The 21593-nt window shown below is 34.2% G+C and overlaps 2 protein-coding genes across 3 annotated transcripts; one reads left to right on the forward strand and one right to left on the reverse strand.

Annotated features, from left to right (window-relative positions):
- Positions 1-948: 948 nt before the first annotated feature.
- LOC105332784 (trafficking protein particle complex subunit 1) lies at positions 949-8608 on the reverse strand. The gene is made up of 4 exons (XM_011435495.4): positions 8456-8608; positions 2722-2792; positions 2028-2166; positions 949-1507 (listed from the first exon to the last, which is right to left on the reverse strand). Exons 1-4 carry the CDS (start codon positions 8552-8554, stop codon positions 1379-1381), a joined length of 438 nt encoding a protein of 145 aa, XP_011433797.1. The 5' UTR covers positions 8555-8608; the 3' UTR covers positions 949-1378.
- An 82-nt stretch (positions 8609-8690) lies between these two features.
- On the forward strand, positions 8691-21465 carry LOC105332785 (uncharacterized). 2 transcript variants are annotated; one of them, XM_066068652.1, is made up of 25 exons: positions 8691-8821; positions 9697-11280; positions 11516-11597; positions 11876-11972; positions 12270-12432; positions 12529-12564; positions 13106-13186; positions 13281-13397; positions 13521-13619; positions 13907-14062; positions 14277-14369; positions 14583-14696; positions 14937-15032; positions 15393-15589; positions 15795-15860; positions 16026-16113; positions 16311-16507; positions 16778-17451; positions 17772-17877; positions 18073-18157; positions 18269-18347; positions 18857-18945; positions 19083-19240; positions 19483-19615; positions 19789-21465. In XM_066068652.1, exons 1-25 carry the CDS (start codon positions 8816-8818, stop codon positions 19927-19929), a joined length of 4737 nt encoding a protein of 1578 aa, XP_065924724.1. In that variant the 5' UTR covers positions 8691-8815; the 3' UTR covers positions 19930-21465. The 2 variants fall into 2 exon arrangements, with proteins under 2 accessions (XP_065924724.1, XP_065924725.1); XM_066068653.1 differs by lacking the exon at positions 8691-8821 and adding an exon at positions 8900-9051.
- The last annotated feature ends 128 nt before the right edge of the window (positions 21466-21593 follow it).

The following is a 21593-nucleotide window of genomic DNA, read 5'->3' on the forward strand; positions in this document are numbered from 1 at the left end:
AAAATCATTGTTTATTGATTTTTTTTTCAAAACCAGAATACTTGCATGCATAGTGTTATGGTATTTACATGTTTCAGTATGAATACAAATAATTTAACAACACGGAACGGCACTTTTTATTTCCATTAATGCAAATTTGACGAATATTTTGTAACTTAATACTGATTATTGATTTTTTTTTTTATTAAAATTGGCATGTTAATGAATTTTATAGTAATTGTAAATTTTATGATCATTTGATGCATGAAATGCCAAACTGGTAGAACGTTCTTGTTATAGACCTTTAAAATGCCACCAAGTTTACACAAACGTTAAATGGTTGTGGACCCTAACAGTCACCTGTGTGATACATTAGAATAAAAGTCTAAACTGCCATTATTTGCATGCAAGATTTTTTTCTTCTGCATGCTTTTCAATATCTTATTCAGGAATTTGTCATATATATGATTACCAACACATATGCACATATGTTGAATGTAATCAATAAATCAACATAATGCAACAGAGTTTATCTCTGTGCCGAAGTGTCAAATAAATTGCGATTGATAGACTTGTTACTTAGTCAGTTTGAATGAATTGTATACCACTTATCCCCCTTAAAATTAAATATTATTATATGCTGTATACAGGGAAATATTCTCCCGGTTTTTTTTTCGCCCCTTCTCGTTGTCAGCAGGCGAATTTAAGACTGGGCGAATTCCAATGTTTCATATCATTTTTCCTTAAACGCAACTATGTCTGGGCAAATTCAAAACAGAGCAAACTCGTATTCATGTGAAGAAAGGCAAAAATAACATGGGGTGAAAATAAACCTGTATACAGTGAGTATAACTTATGGAGGTTGGATAACTTTGAGCTTTGAAAGAGCAAATTTAAGACATAGTGAACACTTTCTCAATTATGATTGGAAACTAGGAGTACAGTATTAAAAACACAACAGAGACCAAATGGTTTGAAAGACTGATTTATTTTACTTTTTAGAGTACAGTTCAAATTGCAAATACAATACTCATCAATTACGTATATGCAGAACCTTTCTTCACAAATACCTTACAGTACAAACAACTTGTGTTAAGACATGCATCACCCATTCTACTGATGTACAGCAACTTGTTGATTACTTTACAAGATCTACTAGTAGATCCCAGGACGGGCCAACCCAAAATAAAAACAAAATCTTTCTTTACTAAGAGCAGGCAATCATTTTTAAAATGCTACATATCAACTTTTGCTTGTGTCATTTATAGAGCATTGAAGTCTGCAGATTTTTATCAATTTTCAAAGTGTCATGTAATATTTCAGCAACTACACAAGTAAATGTACACATTTAAGTCGATTTAAAAATTACACACAATCACTAAATATTTCAATGGAGTTGCTAGGATATCCTTGTTGGGAATATAGAAAGTCCTCTGATGAACTCGTCTAGTTTGGTCTGAAACAGCTCACTTGTGATTGGTTGTCCTAATTCACACTGTGGATTCCGTACGACATACTCAACAAAAATCTGAATTGAAAAAGCGAAATATCATATTTAATCGAAGAACCAGACAGTTTCAATTTTGCCATGGAAGATAGCATCCATATATAAATGACTAAGAGATCTTGGAAACAATACATGAGCAATGTATACTTCTACATCAATCTTCTTTTCTCTGATGAATTTTACGATCATAAGAAATTAACATATGGATTTTAGATTATTTTTGCGGCAAAAACAATGCTTTTAGTTTTTTTGTAATCAATATCTATGGTTCACAAAAGTATTATGGGATACTCCTGTGCTAATGTTTCTTTCCAATTAAGTATTGGTACTTGAAATATGGTTCTTATATTGTTTTGATTTGGGAGATTTTATGATGGGTTAGTTTGCATTTTCAGTGCATGAAAATAAATCCCATCTCTACCTTAACTCCATCTGAATATACTCTTTTTAACTCATTTATTGGGCTATTAAACTGTATTCAATTCTATGCAAAACATGCAAGATTTCAGAATGAAACTGCATGTATGATAGCAGTACTTACATTACTGTAGATCTGATGTAGAATATCTCTGATGTTACCCACTGTTAAATCTGTTGTCATTATAAACTTCATACCACTTGGAGTCTCATAAAAATTCAGCTTGTATCTACTAGTGCGAAAATTTGAGAAACCATCCCTTCTAATACCAAATGAAGGAAAACATTTCAAGAAAATCATGCCATGAAAATTTTTCCATAAAAAAATCAATGCATAAATTTACAGTCAACATGTATACTGACCAAGCAATCGTGATAAAGATGATTTCCATTGATCAGAATACATTTATACCCTTACCCCACCCCCACTCCCCCCCCCCCCCCATGCACTTTAAGAAGATCAGCCCTTGTGTTTTACATACCTATCACCATTTCCAGAGATGTTATACATGTACCGGTAACTGATTTGTTTCTCTATGTATTTGCTATTTGTTCCTCATTTACCACTAACTTTGGTCAGATCCACTCTTCTGTATTGAAATCTAGCTGTTTTACTTACTGGTACCTATCTCAATTTCCAGAGATGTTACACATGTTTATACACTTGTTTATGTACCATGTGGATTTGTTGCTATGTTCACTTGCTAAATGTTCCTCATGTACCAATTTGTTTGGTCAGATCTGAACTTTGAACTTGAAGAAGGGGACATATGGGCTGTTTTTAGTTAGATAAAGATTTTGCTAGGAATAAAGGATACAAATCTGTTGGTGCGATCCTGTGCACAAATGACTTGATCGAATGAATCATACCATACATCAATTTGAACTCCTGAAAAATAAATGACAATCGGGATAAAATCAAACATTCTCCTTTTTAACACACAGCGCAGATGTTATGATATACATGAAGTTGCAATAAACTTGATAAAAAAATTCAATATTATGTAAACCCCTCAAAGCTGAGAAGGATCTTATCACACATATTCAGCTGACTAAATCAAATGCAACATGGGAGAAGAAAATCAATGCATATACAAGAGTAAACTGTACAAGTATACCTATAAAATGTCTGAGTTTCTGACTAAAAATAATCTAGTCACATAAAACACAGTCACTGTTCTTTAATTTAATCTGGTATTGCTCATGGATCAAACACAATTTTCTCCTCACATGGAGAACTGTTTCATACAATATTTAACAGTGTTGTTTTTTACTACTGTAGTTATTTTTCAAGACTTTTTAAAAAAAAAAATTGGGTCAGTAGGTCAAAAATAAAAAGAGTTATGATTAAAGAGATGTATTACAAAGTATAGATTAGAATCTCACTCATTAGCAGTTGAGTCTGGAAGGTATAAAAACATTGCCAGAAATGAAAGAAAATGTATTTTTTGTAATCACAACGACATTGAAGATGTTTTTCACTTTGTGTTAAAATGCCCGCTTTACAATTCACTAAGATCAAGATACATTAAGAATTATTATGTTAAAAAACCATCTGTGTTCAAACTTGTTCAGTTATTAAGTTCGAACAATACCAAAGAGTTATGTAACCTTGGTAAATATCTATGCAACTATGTTCAGAAATTCATTGCTCTAGTTAAAATTATAGATTTTTTTTTCTATTACAATTGGTAAATCATAATTTCAGCATTATATATATATCTATTGTATCTCACAATATCTTATATGATGTAAACATATATGAAAGCTGTATGTTGTTCTCCATAGCGAGACTGCACGCTCTGCAGAGACTCTGAAGCCTACTGGCTTCGCATTTTGCGTGCCTCACATATGTTTTTAACTGTTATTATGTTTAATGCTGATGAGCTTATTGCTCAAAGTTGAAATAAATAATAATAAGAGCAATAAACACTCCTTATGAGAAATATGAATCAGAAAGTGCCAAGGGGAGAGAAAATATGGTCCTGCTAAGAATTTTTCATGGACATCTGCTATGACCTTCACAATTAGACTGTTCAGAATATTCAAAACTCTTGGTGTGAAAATAAACTCTCATAGCCTATTTTCAAGTCTTATATTAAAATATATGTAGGCATATCATTTGATGGGATTTATTATTCATACTATACCAATAGCTCTAGCCATCTTATCAAGTAATGGTACATGCAATTAAAATCTTGGTTTAAAATTTTTATCACAGTATAAATATATGAATGTAAAATACAATAAAAAAAAATCTCTCAAATTCATATTAAATTACAGCGTAATGTTTTCTGTTATTTCAAAAAAGATGTGATGCCAGCTTTGAAAAATGAATTTTAATAGTCAGATTTCTGTTTTGCCCAAATCATGAAATAGCACTGCACCAATGAATCAATTTAAAACATGAACCTGAAACATCTAGATCAAGTTTCATGTGTACTTCAAGATAAATCGCATATGCCAAAATTATCTCAAAATTGCAGACTGAAAGTTTTTATGTTTACATGCATGATAAGTGAGAAAATGGTGGCATGAAAATATTAAGCGTAAAACATCTTTATAACCTGGATATTTTTTAAAAATTACCTTATTTTAGTCTTTAACTTAAGAGTTACATGTACATATGCAAGTACTATCAGTATATGCCAAGTTTTTGGCTATATAACTATTAAAATCATGATGATTTCCAAACTAAGAATCCATTGAAATGTGTGCAAGAGTTATTATCTGTATAAGCAAAGATTTGATCCATTCATTTTCCAATAAACATTTTTAAAAAAATTCTCATACAGATACAATGTACAAATTTCAGGAATACACTTACAATATGATAATGCCACTGGCAGCCATGATTGGCCGAACCTATCAATTCAGCACACCAGTTATTGCATCAACATACGACTGATAGACAAAAAGATATGTTTGAATTTGAAATTAAACATCTTCAAAATAGAACACTTAAATAGAAGCGGGCAGTTGTGTTAGTCTATTTTGGTTTAAAAATATGTACCAATTTAATGTAGTTGCAATGCAATGTCACTGTCTAATACCAGGGCAAGATTATAAAAGCATAAAAAATAAATGTATGCATAGTAAATGGACTGACACATGTGAAAGAATTTTAAATGTTAAGAATATTACATTATCTAGAAGAATTTTAATATTTCATATAAAATCCTGGTAATCTAGAAAATTTTAAAAATATGGATCATTTAAGTAACAAAGGTATTCAGACATATGTTCATGCTTTTGTAAAAATAAATGTTGATATAGGGTTGGGGTAGCATAGCCTACCTGTAACTTATAACATCACTTTCAGTCAAAAATTGGAGGGAGTCTATTTCTACCAATACCTGCATATTACAGACTTGATTTAAGAGTCTAACATAAGCTGAGATTTGGCTTGGTTTGATCATTGGACAGACACCTTCACCTTCACTCTGGATAGGCACTCATAATTGAATGATGCATTAAAATTCTCCCTAACTTTGGTGGCTTCTTACAGCTTAAAATCAGGATATCTGAGTGTCTCCCCAACATCATTGTTTGTATCTCAAATATCTCTCAATATTTATTTCAATCAAATCTGCATTTGTACAGCTTATGTATTCATTTTGATTTTGTTACCATTTTTGCTTGTCATCTTCTGGTAGCTTGATACTTATGCACAAAAGTGACTTAAAGCTTTCTAGCAAATGATTCTAGTGTTTGAACTGCAAAATAATAGAAGTGGGCAGGATATACACCATTTTTACTGCAACATACACCAACTGTTGTGGCAGAACTTCCATACATAATCTGTTATTAAGGATTCTCTGAAGATTTGTTTAAGGCATCAGACAAATGAGACAATCTGTCAAAATATTAAGATACACCAAATTAAGGAGTACAGTCCTTTGAACTTGTCTGCATCCATGTATAGTATCTTTAGAATAAATCAACAAGAATAATCATAAGCACAGCTCTCTGGCGCAGAGTGCTGGCAAACATTGCATGCACTAACAACAACACCTGGGCCAAGAGAAAACTTAAACTACTGCTCCCTTCGACGTAATAAATTTTCTTAATTATTTAAATCTCAGGAGAGTTTATAAGAAAAGAAGACGATAATTAACCTAATATGAAACGTGGACTCTGACTTCACAGTCACTTTCTAAAAAGGGGAAAAAATTGGGCGCCTGTAAAGTGCGAAACGAAATCGAAACGAAACGAAACGAAATCAAACGAAACGAAATGAAACCAATCGAAACGAAACGAAACCAATCGAAACGAAACGAAATCAAACGAAACCAAACCAAAAATCGAAACGAAACAGAAATTAAACAAAACTAATATCAATTTTGACTACATAAAAGTGAAAATAAATTCATTGAAATAAATTTTTGAACCATAAAATATAACTACCTGTATGTTTCAGATTACCGCTGTAAATTTTTAAGCCGTTTATATGAAATTTGCAAAAATTATATAATTATGTAAATAAGCGATGTACATTCCTATACCCTTTAATGTTTCTAATTTGTTTCATTTAATGATATTCAGACGTTTAGAGAGAGAGAGAGAGAGAGAGAGAGAGAGAGAGAGAGAGAGAGAGAGATGCCTCAAAACTTATCAGCAACATCACATAGCAAAGTATATACGCAAGTTTTGGAAGAGAGAGATAGAGATATGATGATGACACTGAAGGGGACATTCTAACAACAATTTTCTTTCTATCGATTTGAAATATTGTAAAAATAGAACGATCGAATACAATGTAATTTATAGCATACTGGTTGGTTACCAGTTTCTAACATATAATAAGAATTGTTGTAATATGTATAGCATGAATTTGGACGTCGTAATTTGACAAAATTAAAGTGCAATATAAAGAGGTTTTTTTTTTTTTACCTTAAATCAAACATGATCTCCTCTTTCTCTCCCTTTCACACGCACGCACAATGTATTTGAATCATTTTACAATATTTCATATCGATATAAAAAAAATCATGTAGTTGGAATGTCTCCGTTAATACTGTAAATGCATTATATTTAGGGTGTACAATATTTGCCGGAATATAATTTTTCAACAAGTTAGCATGGGTTTGATTTACCGCATTTCTGAATTTACCTTTTTATCTACTTATATATTTTACATTTGGCAATGTACTTGATTTTGCGGACGCCGTTTTCCGCAAAAAACGCAAAATAGAATACATAGCCAAAGGGGTAAAGACAGTTTTATAATACGTTTACAGTATAATCATCTTTATATTGCAAGTTAATTTTGTCAAATTACGACGTCCAAATTCATGCTATACATATTACAACAATTCTTATTATATGTTAGAAACTGGTAACCAACCAGTATGCTCTAAATCACTTTGTATTCGATCGTTTCGTTTTTACAATATTTCAAATCGACAGAAAGAAAATTGATGTTAGAATGTCCCCTTCAGTATCATCATCATATCTCTATCTCTCTCTTTCTTTCTTTCTTTCTCTCTCTCTCTCTCTCCCAAACTTGCGTATATACTTTGCTATGTGATGTCGCTGATAAGTTTCAAGGCATCTCTCTCTCACTCTCTCTCTCCCTCTCTCTCTCTCTCTCTCAAAACGTCTGAATATCATTTTTATCATTTAATGAAACAAATTAGAAACATTAAAAGGTATAGCAATGTACATCACTTATTTACATAATTATATATTTTTTGCAAATTTCGGATAATCGGCTTAAAAATTTACAGCGCCAATCTGAAACATACAGGTAGTTATATTTTATGGTTCAAAAATTTATTTCAATGAATTTATTTTCACTTTTATGTAGTCAAAATTGATATTAGTTTTGTTTAAATTCCGTTTCGTTTCATTTCGATTTTTGGTTTCGTTTCGATTGATTTCGTTTCGTTTCGATTGGTTTCGTTTCGTTTCGTTTGGTTTCGTTTCGATTTCGTTTCGCACTTTACAGGCGCCCGAAAAAATTATATTATTTTGCATTCAACATATGTTCAAATAAACAAAATTTAAATCGTTCCTAAGATGCAACTATTGATTAACCAAGTTCTCACCATTTATCATTCAAAATATTGTGGTAATGCACCTGTATACTGTAGCGTAAAAATTAAAATTATGTATTTAAAAAAAACATTGACAAAAAATTATTTAATTTTTGATCTTATTCAATTTTTTAACACTTTGATGAATCCATATTTGGTATTTTTAAATCATCTGACAGTCAGATCGGCTTGGAAACCAACGCAATTTAGCTTAGTAGGCAGTCTGGTCCATCATTATTTCTCCTATCAACTATGCAATCAAAATGACTTTTGCTGCGCTCGCCCAAAGGCAAACAGTTTTACGGTAACGTATATTAAATGAATGCTATGCCTGTGCACATTTCTATATAGACTAATAGTTAGGAACGTATACAAATGGACAGGTATAGATATGGGCTATAGTCATAAAATCAATGATGACTCCATGATATTTTTCAATATGATATGACGATGCCGGAGTCTGATCATTCAAACAAGACTGACATACAGAGAGCATATAAATCTTCTATTCTACCTCATCTTTGCTCATTCCTGGCTGTTTCTTCCTATTCCACTCCGTATAATATAAGCAAGTTCCATTTCTATCAAAAATGTATAGAGTGTACACTGTCATTTTTAAACCGGAAGTGCCTAACAACAGCGGTCTTCTGATTTCCGCTAGATAAAATAGGATCAGAAATAACAATTTTTGATAAGACAGTTTAGTCGGATAAGATGTTAAAGTCTATTCAAATAACAGTTTTTATAAAGCTGCTAGCTTAAAACAAAATAACTGAAAATTAAAGTAATTTTTAAACGGAAGTAAGAATGTTTAAAACAAACGCGTAGGAATTTTCAAAAAAAAAATTTCAAAACATGTTTTAGCATAACTTGGATGCAGGTAAATGAAGCTTTAATAACTTGATGCATATGATAAGCAGTAGTAAGCAATTTCGCACTTTAATGAGTATGGCAACTTAAAAACCACTGCTAGTTTCAAGTTGATGCAGTACTTATTGTTGTGATCATTCTTCAAGTTGTTTATGCATCTCGTTCGAATTATCTCTACAGTGTTGTTATATTTGACGCGCTTGTTTTAAGTTCAAAGGTATCTGGAACATGAGTTTATAGGTAAGCCCCAGATTTATAATTCGAACGTTAAACAAACGCAACTTTATTTTTTAATGAAACAAAAACTAAAAATATTAATGAGAAGTACTTCATTTGCAATGCAGAATACCCGAATATTTCTAGCCGCGTATTAAAACTGAAGGAGCATATCAAAGCATATTAACTGGGAATTCTTTTTTTTTTTTTAGTAAATTATTTTGGTTTGAGCTCAACATTTTATTTAGATATTGAAATATATTCGTTTTAGTCACTTTTTACGTTTAACTTTAAAATGATTGAAACGATAACTTTGGACAGACTATAGTGCTTAGTTTCTTTTGTTTTCCTCTTGTTTCTATATTTAACAAAATCTGAGATTCACATAATGTAAATGTGGAGTTTAGGATAATTCTTCCACAACTTGGGTTTTGTGTTATCTTTTGTCTGCCTTTCTCCATTTCTCTCTTAAAAACTATTATTAGTAAAAATTAAATGAAAGACTTTTTTAGAAAATCTTTTTGATTTTACATTTATTTGTTAAATACAGTAGCAGTTGTATTATTCTGTAAAAGCTATTGGATGAAAATTAGATGCCATACTCAATGCATACCTTTTGACTTGACAAAGCATTTTTATATTGACTACATTATGTTTTCTTTTTCTTAGGTAAGAAGACAAATGGATGAACTAAATGACAGCTTGGAAGATTATGAAGTAAATGAGGGAATTCCCACAGTAATTAGCAGAAATACAACAGGGATGGAAGATTATAACAGTGGCAATGAGCAGTCGGGAAACCCTGTGAGCTTGATGCAGACTGGCCCATTTATGGTAAATGAAGCAGCTCTGAATATCAGGGGAGAATTTGACTTCACACAGATTGGCATTGGAGAAATCCAGGCCAGATCGAGTTTGGGATATCGTCGGTCTGGTCCAGAAGGAAGTCCTGCATTTAACACCAGCAGTGGCTTTCTGCCTCAGAAAACAGCAGATGAGGAATCTGTTATCTTCAGACCTGTTGGTCAGCTAGATTTTTCAGCTTTGGATGACACAGAGAGGAATGAAGATATAAGCAGGGACAGGTCTGTTTCCACACCCCAGAAAAATCGACCCCAGGCACCATACATGGCAGCTGAGAGGGAAGAAGTGTATGGGTCTCAAGACATGGACCAGAATGATTCTAGGAACAACTCACCAGCAGCGGGGTTCTTTGAAATGAATCAGTCTCCTAGACAGAGTAGTGAAAGTGATGAGGAACTCAACAGCAGAGTGATATTCTCTCCTCTACGTAGAATGGAAAACAATGATTCCACTGAAAATATTCATAGATTTGAATTTGAACGTCACTCAGTTCCAAACAAATTTCAAAATGATGACCAACGATTTCATGAACCAAATCTTGCAAAATCTCCTCTGAGTGACAGGGGAAAATCTAGTCCTAAAGCACCACAAAAAGTTAAATACATTATGTCCCCAGGGGAGGTAAATCCTGGTAAAAATCAACAAATCACCTCTCCCTCATCACCTGTGAATAGGCCAGATAGAAGGGAAGTTTTTGTGTCTATTCCTGCTGTTGATCAACATAGGGAAAAGAATGGGACCCCACCAAGTATTCAAAAAGACAATCAACCTAAAATTCAAAGAGCATTTACCAATGATGAAGACAATATGAATTCTCAGGAACCTAGAACAACTCACGTTCATGTACAGGGCAATGCATCTTGGGATATTCCAGTATCTGAGAGCTCACAGCAGACTCATGTTAAGACATCCAAACCTCAGCAGAAACCACTTAATGAGAAGAGACCATTTGTATCATCAGTGAGGAGTGAATCGTACAATGCATATTTACAGAGCAAGGAGTCCCATTTACCCAGACCCAAAACCAAAGGCTCCGATGCTGTTAAGCCAGCAGATACTTCTAAAGTCAACACCATTCAGAGACCAGATGGTTCAAGACAGAATGCTGGTGAAAAGAAAATGGCAGGTCCATATCCAACACATGCTGAAAACAGAGTAATGGCTAGAAGAAACATGGGAGCTGGTCAGAATGAGAGACAGGTCAGGACAGATCAGACAACAAGAAGGACAGTAGAAACTGCAGAGGAGAAGCGCCCCCGGTCCTATCACAGTGGGGGTGAAGCCAGGGTCAATGACCACTCCCCGGTCCACCCCGGGGCCAATGTGGTGACCCAAGTACAGCATTACCAGTCAGATGGAGAGGATGTTGCTCAGAAGCATGTAACAAAGGTTAGTATCCTAAAGGCATGTTTCACTGGTTAAAACGTAAAGTTTAAAACTTTTTAAGAATAGTTGAAAAAAAGATTGATTTTTTTTTATTGAACTGTAAGTGTTTCTCATCTGTGCTAAATGGTCTAATATGACTTGACTTCTATTGACTTTACTGGGTGTATACTCAGACAAGTTAAGTATAAGAAATGATATTTGTGCACTAAAATTTGATAAAAGCTTTGTTTTTATTCAGAAAAACATAGATGTTTTTGGGATGGATGAGGTCCGTAGTCAACTAAAGAACATGCTCAAATTTTCCTCAGCTTCTGGACTAGGTATGTGGAGGAAATCAGCTAAAATGCCATCGGAATTTTTTTTTATCATTCAGATATTTTGATTGTTGACCATTTATCACCTGTTGTCAAAATGGAATTTCATTTTTGATAACTATGAAATAAAACCAGCCATAATTAAATGAATTAGATGTAAAGTCTGTAATGTTTTTTAAAATATTGCTAAATATTAATATTGGAAAAGAAAGATAAGTATAGAATTTTTTAAGATCTACAATAGTTACCTCATAACAAAGGTGAACCACGACTTCTTGTTCTAGATGACAATCAGATGAATTACAGTGACAACGGGTTCATGATGGAGATGCAGGCAGCTGAAGAGATGATGCATAGGCCTGGGGAGTACTCAATGAACAGGTAGAAATACAGCTCATTATCCATTAATTAACTATTTAAGATGGATGCATTGCCATGATGTATATGAAATTGTGTTTAAGGAATGATTTTTCTTGAATTGAGTCAATGTGCATGATAAGGATCGCACAATGATTTTATTTTTCACATATTGAAACTTTAGACATCAGAATGCCATAAGCACTCATTATGCTCACCAGAACATGGTTTCAGACAGGCAAAGTTACCAATCTGCATGTACATATGCGAGACTCATATAGATCCCTTCCCTGATTTTCATAGAAAACTGTTATTTTCCAGCAATAGTGGTGGTGAGGATGTCTCTGAGCTTCTAGAAAACTTCCCAAGCTTTACCTCCAAAATGTGGTCAGACTCCTCCAACCTTAACCGCAGTGAGTCATCTCTGTACGCAGAGAACCAGAGACTGCGGGAGGTGATGGAGAAGGAACGATACAGGAGAAAGGTACGCAGGGGACCTCACATTAGGTGGAGGGTGATATCAAAGTCTGAAATTTGTATAGATTTTAACTTCTAAATTTTTCTGTTGTTTTATTTACAGCACTGTGAACAATACATCCAGAAATTGAATGGCAAGGTATGTCAGTTCATTTTCAGTTTATCTTTCACTAAACACCATATAATGGTACAAGAGGCACATAAGAAGACCAAACATATATATATATACAATATAGTTGTAAAGGTCAAGAAAGTAAGTGGGGTGAACGAACAGTATGATTAATTTTTGAAATAAAGAAACACAATTTTCCTAATGTAATGTAATCAACTGAAGACACGATTTCATAGAACTTTTTAGTGTTGGGAGAAGAACAGTAATATGTATCTAAAAACTTACTTGTAATAATGTAATATTGTTATGTAATACATGTACATCGTGTGAAAAAACTTTACATGATTAACGTTAAATAAATCTTAATTATTAGAAATAATATTATTGTAACTTACAATACATTGTGCCATGAGAATAATTACCTTTTTACTCTCACAATTCATATTGTAATTGACATTGACAATTCATAAATCAATAGCTGGAATTAAGTAAGGCTTTGAGATTGAATTTTATTTTAATGTGTATTACATATGTTATCAGCTTATGCTACATTACAATGATTTTTCAGCTTTTAGAAACTCAGCAGCAGTTAGCTGTTGCCATATCCACCGAAAAGAGAAAAGACCTCATGATAGAACAACTAGATAAGGTAACTCATGTAGTGGTATAAAACATTCCATCTGAGACTTCATTCATGTGTAGGCCTCTGGGATTTCCATTAGTCATTTTCTTGTTCTCTATAGCAACTGGCAAAGGTAGTGGAAGGCTGGAAGACTCGAGATGAAGAGAAGGAAGGCATGTTGATCAAGTTACGGACAGAGAAAGTGAAAATAGAGGAGAAGCTCTCCAGACAGGATGAGGTGCCGGAAAATTTCTTGTAGAGCATTTACTAAAAACTCTTCTTTTGCAGTACCATTTTATTGGTATAAAAAATAGCATAGTCTTGAAATGTTTATTTAATTTCATTGATTTTTAATTTCTAGATGATTAAGAACTTTGAAAAAGACATGGCAGATGCTTTGGATCAGATGAGGAGTGAGAAGGAGAGAGCAAGTATTGAGATCAGTACTCTGAAGGCACAGGTAATTTGTTTTTAGGAAGATGGCATTATCTTATCTTAGAAATAAGTCAGTTTTTCTTTATGCATGAAATTATTCTCACATTAGCATAAACCTGAGTTTTAATATAACTAATCTCTTTATCAGCCTTCTGTAATATGTTATTTCAAGATAATAAAGCATCACTCCAAAAAACAGGGCACCAACTATTTAAGTGGAGATCTAAGCCCTGCTTCTTAAACTTATTAAGTTTATGCCATAATTGTAAGTTCTGTGTCATAATTCATATTTTAATGAACTGTGTAATTCAGATCTCTGAGAGAGAGCGAGCCCGTTACCATGCAGAAGAAATGTTGGATGCTGAGCGCGAGCGTTCTCAGCTCATTAACCAGGAGTGGGAGAACCTGAAGGAGACGCGAGAAGTTGCCGAGAAAAAACTCCAGCAACTTCAGGACCGCCTCCGCTCTGTATGTACAAAAATTTAATATAGGAAACCAAATAGATTCAATACACCAACCCATTGAACAGTATCTAAAATATTTGTACAATAAAACCCAAACTGATACTTCTATTTCAATTTTTCAACATCTTTATTGCTTGAAACTGTTTATCTCTGTTTTTCTTGGAATCAAATTTATAATTTGTTTTTAAGTGGTAGAGAATGTTTCTGGTTGAATATAGGAACAGGATGACTGGTTCAAGAGAGAGCAGGAACTGTTGCAGAGGATTGATGAAGTATCAGAGAACAACCAGAAAGTCCTGAAACAAGAGAAGGTCAGATTAAGCAAAAGAGCACTGGCTTCTGTTTGATAATAACACATACAGTATACAGTGTATACTTGTATACAAGCATATGTATATGTGTACTTGCTTGCTAAAAGCTCTCTTTTCCTGAGTAAAAATGTTAATTTCATTAAATAACATGTACTGGTAGTTAATATTCTTTAAGGGAGCTGGTGAATGTTTCATGTTTTTGTGGACTTTCAGGAGAAGTGTGAGGAGGCAGTGAAGCTGTGTAAAGACATGGAGGAGAAGATCTACTCCCTACAGACAGAGAGCAAGAAGTTTGAAATGGAGCTGGATGCAGCCATCAGGGAAAAGGTGACTGATAGAGAAGGTTATCTAGAGCTGTTTATTTGATATTCAGAGATGGTTTATGCAGGGTTGATTATCTAACAACATGGAAAAAAGGAGTTCTGATTAAAGTATTGTTAAAATGTTGATAATGATATGGGCAATAGCACTTTATAGATAAGATCTTGTAAAGGAAATCTTTAAACTAGATAACCAGGTGGAGGATCCATAGAAGGCTTAGGTACTTTATGTATGATGTTTTTGTAGGAGAGTATGAAGGTTGAGATTGGCATTATGGAGGCCAAGTTTGAGAGTTCACAGCGCTCCCTGGAGGCAGATCTACAATCCAAGATGGAGAAAGAGGTCAGAAGCATTATATGGTTGCTTTATTTTGATTGTAAATTCAGATTTTTTGGATATTGTCACATAAATTATAAATTAATCAGGGGAGAAGCAAGCATTGCAAAAAATTTAAAGAAGCACAGCCCCTTTAAAAACTTTTGATAATTTAATATTGATTTTTTAATCCACGAATTTCCATTTTTAAATCTTTAAAGCAATTTTAAATAGATGTACATATAAATTTTTAATATACATTAGATAACAATTAGAAAATTACACTGCCTCTTCTGTCATTTGATGTATTTTCAGAGAAAAATAATATCATTATTCTCTAATGTTCTAATAATGGATGTTCATCTGTTCAAACCTTTTATACAACAGATTGCCAGTCAGATGGCTGAGATCCACAAAAGGACAGAGGAAACTGAGAACGAAATTCGCCAAAGTCATCGGCTGCAGATCAAAGAGCTCAACCAGCGATACAGCAAAGACATGGAGAAAAACCTGGCCAAGTTCCACAGCGACCAGAAAAGCAGGGAGGAGGAGTTCAGGAAGCTGACCCTGGAGTATGAGGAAAAGTAAGATCAGGGGCTAGAACCCAAGCAAGGGGTTCATATAATATATTGATTGATTTTTATGATATTTGTACAAAACAAAAGTCTTGTTATATGAAATACTAATTTTACGAAGTCATCAGAAGCCAGATTTTGTGGTTACATGAAAATCTCATCATTTAGAGAAAGTAGGAAAAATTATGATCAGATATTTCAAAATTATTTACAGGTTGCAAGAGCAAAGAAGTGAAATCACGTCACTTCACAGCATCAAACAGAAACTAGAGTCACAAAGGTAGGATATTTTTGTTTCATACAGAGCTTCAATGCAGCACAACAGTAAAAACTTACACATATTTTATCTGAATTTCAATCTGAATCATTGAAACCAAAAAAACGAAAGTGATTTATGTGTAGATAAATGTTTCTTTTGTGAATAAAATTTGTTTGTGTGTTGAAGGTCGGAGATTCTGATGAAGCTGCAGTACATGATGCAGTCCCAGTGGAACGAGGCGGTGCAGATGTTGGCCACCACTCCACAGAGAAAGGTCAGTATCAGCAGGAAATATTATAGACAATTCCATGAATAGCAGAGATGTGATTTTGCTTAGATTATGATGTGAATTTTTTTTTGTTTTTCTTATTTGAGTTACATTCAGAAGAAAAATACATGCATTCTGAAAACATGTTCCATGTAGAAGCTCTTTGTTTCTTTGTAACTGATGTTTTGATGCGACTATTCCAGACATATGCTAACACATCGTTCAGTAGCCAGGTCAACGCAACCTCAACTGCCACGACCTTGAATAGCAGTCTCCCTGGGGGTCAGGGGGCCTTCCCCATCACCAGCAGCCCAGGGAGGGACAGTCATATCCTCCCACCGGTGGAGCCCAATGTCAGTGACCTCACTACCTCACTCCATGTCCAACAATTCTTTCAAAGGTTTGTTAACACCATGTATCATACATTTTAATGTACATGTATAAGATTTAAAAGGGAAGGGGAGTAATTTATACAATGAAAAAGAGATAATGAAGTATACAAAATAAATCATTTTTAGGTTGTCTTTTTCATAATTTTTCACTACTTTCAAGATAGCAATTTGATAGCCAAAATTGGATTTTAAAAACTGAATTATTTGAAAATCTATGTCTTGTACTGATCATGCAGTATACATGCAGTATACATGATCTTTAATTATTTAAATTTCAGTCTTTCCCAACCTGTGGTCTTCCCACCACATTCATCCTTTCAAACTGATTCCAACATCAGTTCAAACCACCATCATAGCACCAGTCATAATATCACCAATACTAGTCATCAAGGCACACAGATCCACGAACCAGGGAAAGCTTCAGAAGAACATCAACGGAGAGAGGAGGAGGGGAGGGGGGCGAGGAACGGGGCACAGGAAGACAGAGTGCCGTCTGTGGAGGAGGAAGAACAAGAGACGATCCACAACTGGCTGAGGAACTCCCAGGACAGCTTCAGGACAGGGGCCTCCTTTATTGGCACTGAGGACATAAAGAGCTCCAACTTGTCTGTGTCTGAGCTGGTAAACAAGTTTCAGGGCCCCAATGGTCTTCAGGGTTCAGAGGGTTTTCTGCCTCAGGGCCAGCATTTGGAGTACGTATCTGTTTCAAACAGTGTGCCTGCTGCATATCCCTCTGCTGCTGTAGCCATCAGGCCACCGCAGCATGGAAATAGCCAGGCATCCAATCAAAACCCTCCTCGGGTTGTGTCCTCCAATCGTGTTCATGATAGAAGTTTTGACAGTGCTAGATCAGCCAATCAGAGAGAGGAACAGTCATTTCCTGAGAGATTTGCTCAGAGTCTTCCAGTTAAAGAAAGAAATGCTTCCCCCACCCACTCACATCAAAGTAAAGGTTAGAAAACAAGTTTAACACACTGGTATTGTAGATAAGTTTTGATATATAAATGATGAAATGCTTTTTGTGGTTGTCCATACAGAATATGAAGGAAACAAACTAAGTTTTAGTAGTCTTTTGAATATATTTATGAAATGTATTTTGCAATATAAAAAAACGAAGTCATTTGACAGTTATTTATTTAGAAGCCACATTGTTAATGTATAAAATAACTGCTCTCCCATAAACATAAACTAATGTAAAAGTGTGAGAAACTTTACAGGAATGAGTTATATAGACTGGGTCTGCTTTTGCATGTTATTTGTTTTATTCTTCAGAGGAACCTGTGTCTTGGCCACAGAGAAACGTCATTCACTCGCCACCAACAAAACAAAGTCGAGGTCATGTGACAGAAGACCACAGTCTGTCCGAGGAGGGTATCAGGTAACAACAACACTCACCCAGCATTATATTTGTTTTACTTTAAGAATTCCTAATTTATCTTAAATAAGGTACACATGCAAATTCACAGAATTTGACAACTTAAAGAAAAACAGGGATGGATATCACATCAATAAATTCATGTTTAGATTGCGTAAATATCCTAGAATGTATAGTGATGTTACTGTGGCATTGTAGGCTGGATGTGGATTACCATCACTTGTCTCAGCGATTAGATGAACACGAGTCTAAGCACAGCCAGCTCCAGCACTACATTCAAATGGTAAGCACAGTTCTTGTCCAAGTCAGTCATACAAAAAAATTGTGGCGTATTCTTCAGTCCATTAAAGAAATGTTCACTGCTTGTTGATATTTCTGATGGTTTCTCTTTTAGCTGCTTCAGAAGCCCCCCGGAGATCCAGTGGTTGGGGAAGGAGAGGAGGATAGCTCCATGCACTCTCACGACCATACAGGTAAGGAAGATAACTCCATGCACTCTCACGACCATACAGGTAAGGAAGATAACTCCATGCACTCTCACGACCATACAGGTAAAGAAGATAACTCCATGCACTCTCACGGCCATACAGGTAAGGAAGATAACTCCATGCACTCTCACGGCCATACAGGTAAGGAGAATAACTCCATGCACTCCCTCGACCATACAGGTAAGGAAGATAACTCCATGCACTCTCACGGCCGTAGTGGTAAGGAAGATAACTCCATTCACTCTCACGACCATACAGGTAAGGAAGATAACTCCATTCACTCCCTTGACCATAGTGGTAAGGAAGATAACTCCATTCACCCCACATCATACTGGAGTGAATTGGTATTTATCATTTAGCTACTAGTTTAGAACATGACACAGTAACCAAGCATTGGAAATTCACATGATTTATGATGCTTAAGATAAATTGACTGTAGATTTACAGTGGTGTTTGTTGTATCTAATTTGGATTTGACTGTTGATAATTTACAGAGGAAGACTTGAATGACACAGCTCAAGCAGCTCAGATACAGCAGGACATGATAAGACTTCAGCAGCTCAGGGAGAAGAAAAAGTCACAGGTAAACTAAGTAACTATTCAATCATCAGTAAACGTATGTATCATGATTTGCTTAAGTATATGATATCTTGCATCTTGTAAATAAATTACTGACAAATCTTTCATAAGTTTGATTCACTTTATTTGTTATATCTTTAGGCAATGAACAATGTGATGCCCCCAGAACAGTTAGCAGAAATATCCAAGATGCTAAATCAGGTCAAAGGTCAGTCTGGGGGTCAAGTAAAAACAGCGACAACAAGCAGTGAAGAGGAGCAAATGCTACAAATATTTAATCTGCTGAAATTTATGCAAAGGTTGGTGTCCATATGCATGTGCTTTTCTCTCTGTCTTTTAAATATGTTAAGGCTAGATATCTATGCATTAAACACAAGTATGTTTGATAAAGCAAGTTTTAAAATAAGTATCTTGAAAGCCAAAAAAAGCCCCTAAATTATCTAATAAACTTACTGAATATACATTTTAAAGCTTGGCATACTGATTCACATAATTGAAAAGGGAAAAAACCATATTATAATGTAAGCTGTGAAACTTTCAGGGGAACAGGTCATGTCAGGCATGACAGTGGAGGAGTGGCTAAACCTGATGCTGGTCACAATCCTAGTGCCCCGACCTCACCAAGGTCACAGGGCAAGGACAAGGTCAAACGAAATCTTAAGGACCAGATGGCAGTAAGGATTCATTGAATTAATAAAACGTTTTGCAAATTCCATCAAATATAAACTATCCTGCCATGTTAAATTCAGGTCCCTGGTTTCATTTACATTTATTATGGTATAAATTAAGAAGCTATAATATTCTATAATACTTAATTTTGCTGAATATCCCATGATTCGTTTTAAAGGGGGTAATGGAGGGCCAGGTTAGGACTGACAAACAAGGAGGGAAACCCCCACTGAACCAGCAACAGAAGAAACCAGAGAGGAAGGTTGCTGCGGGGCCAAAACCAGGGCCAGGGGCCAAGTCCAAGTCTGCCTGGAAGTGAGAGCAAAAATGGGTCAAAAGTGAAAGTAGCTGCATGTATGTCAGATATTGAGAGAAGGGGGATACGATATGATGTAGGAAATGAGTCAAAAGGTTTAAGTACCTACGTGTATGTTAAACATGAAGATTTATAACAGACCAGACTTTGGAAAAGTGAAAATAGATAGATATGCAAGCTTAAAGTTGATACTTGTTTCTATTAGAAGATCAATTCTGAAAACAAGATGAAGTCAACTTTATTTTACCTGAATGAAAAATGTCGAAACTTAACCATTTTCTTTTTTCTTACAGGTATGTAATTGTATATTTTATAAACATCATACTCTGTAAAAATCCATTTTTTATTTATTTATTTTTACCTTAAATGAATCTGAATTTATTTTAGTTCATATTTTTTATTTATTTGCTATTAAATTCTTCTATGCTTTAAAAATGTGCCAAATTATTATGACTGTGTATGTATGAGATGAAAGGTCTGATTACATGTATTTCTGGATTTTCTGAGTAATGTATTGTGTGACATCTGTTTTCATACTCTGCACATGTATTTTGATAGTTGTAAATGCTATTTTGGCAGCTGTTTTAAAACAGGTTGTTTTATTTGTTCTCTATATAGACAATGGACAAGATTTGGGTGCTGATCTAATAATGGGTATTCATTACCCTGTTGTACATGTATTTTCAAAAAGGCAGTGTTGAAACATTATACCAGGTGAATATTAATATGTTGTACAAGTTTCATGCTTTAGAAAATTATCATATTATATATAATCATAGAACTTTATTGATCTCTATATTGGGATACCGGTAAATATTAAATAATAATAATAACATTTAATATAATGATATTATAACTCAATACTGCCCAGGATTACAAATATATTGACATAAAGAGACTGTCAGACATGTAGTTGGATGGATTCATTCTCTGTTATTGAGGATTGTTACATGCACAATCTGACCTACCTTTACCAACCCCACTCATTTTGAGTTGCTATTGGGAGCGAACTTGAAGTGTTGTTCATTGATTTATCTTAAGTTAGGATTATGAGTAGGTGACAATAAAAGGGTTATTTTATAGATCTGAGCACGCTCACAAATAATTTTGTCTTCCTGTTAGTTATTGAGAAATGCTTTATCTTCATGCATGTACACATTTTTTAGATATGAAGAAAATACCAAGAACTGACATTTTAGAAAGTATTTGATTACTGTATTTTAAATATGTTCTCTAATCAAAATGGACTTTGTTCTATTATAAATATTTCTCACTGTTATTTTAACATTGTTTGTCCAGCAGTAAACCATACACATGTACAACTTGGGTGGTATATGTTATTCGTCTGTATGGGGTGTAGATGTTAGCAGCTGACTATTTATGTGGTGACGACTGCCTTAGGTACTGGTATTTAGGTAAAATGGTACTGGTACATACATGACCTCTGCTTTGTTTGTTAAGATATAAAAAGCAATTTTTTCAATTTGAAAACCAAATTATATTTGCATATTCCGTCCTGAATAAACCATAAGTAATGTCTGTGCATTTCTTGTTGATTTTTTTCCCCATAAAAAAATCTGAAACTGATTATGTACATGTATTTGCATACATACAGAATGTTAATTGCTTTGCCATTAATTATTAAATTTTAGGTCGATTTTTGCAAG

This window comes from Magallana gigas, chromosome 8 (genome assembly GCF_963853765.1).
Source record: "Magallana gigas chromosome 8, xbMagGiga1.1, whole genome shotgun sequence".
In the NCBI taxonomy this organism is placed as follows: Eukaryota; Metazoa; Mollusca; class Bivalvia; order Ostreida; family Ostreidae; genus Magallana; species Magallana gigas.

Bases quoted from the DNA above. Each gene is read 5' to 3' on its own strand.
- LOC105332784 (XM_011435495.4), bottom strand. From the start codon at position 8,554: ATGACAGTGTACACTCTATACATTTTTGATAGAAATGGAACTTGCTTA. The intron at 2,793-8,455 runs GTAGAATAGAAG...TTTATTTTTCAG, and splicing joins CAGGAATGAGCAAAGATGAG to GAGTTCAAATTGATGTATGG. The intron at 1,508-2,027 runs GTAAGTACTGCT...TTTTCAATTCAG, and splicing joins TACATCAGATCTACAGTAAT to ATTTTTGTTGAGTATGTCGT.
- LOC105332785 (XM_066068652.1), top strand. The intron at 17,878-18,072 runs GTAACAACAACA...GTGGCATTGTAG, and splicing joins CTGTCCGAGGAGGGTATCAG to GCTGGATGTGGATTACCATC. The intron at 18,946-19,082 runs GTAAACTAAGTA...TTATATCTTTAG, and splicing joins GGGAGAAGAAAAAGTCACAG to GCAATGAACAATGTGATGCC.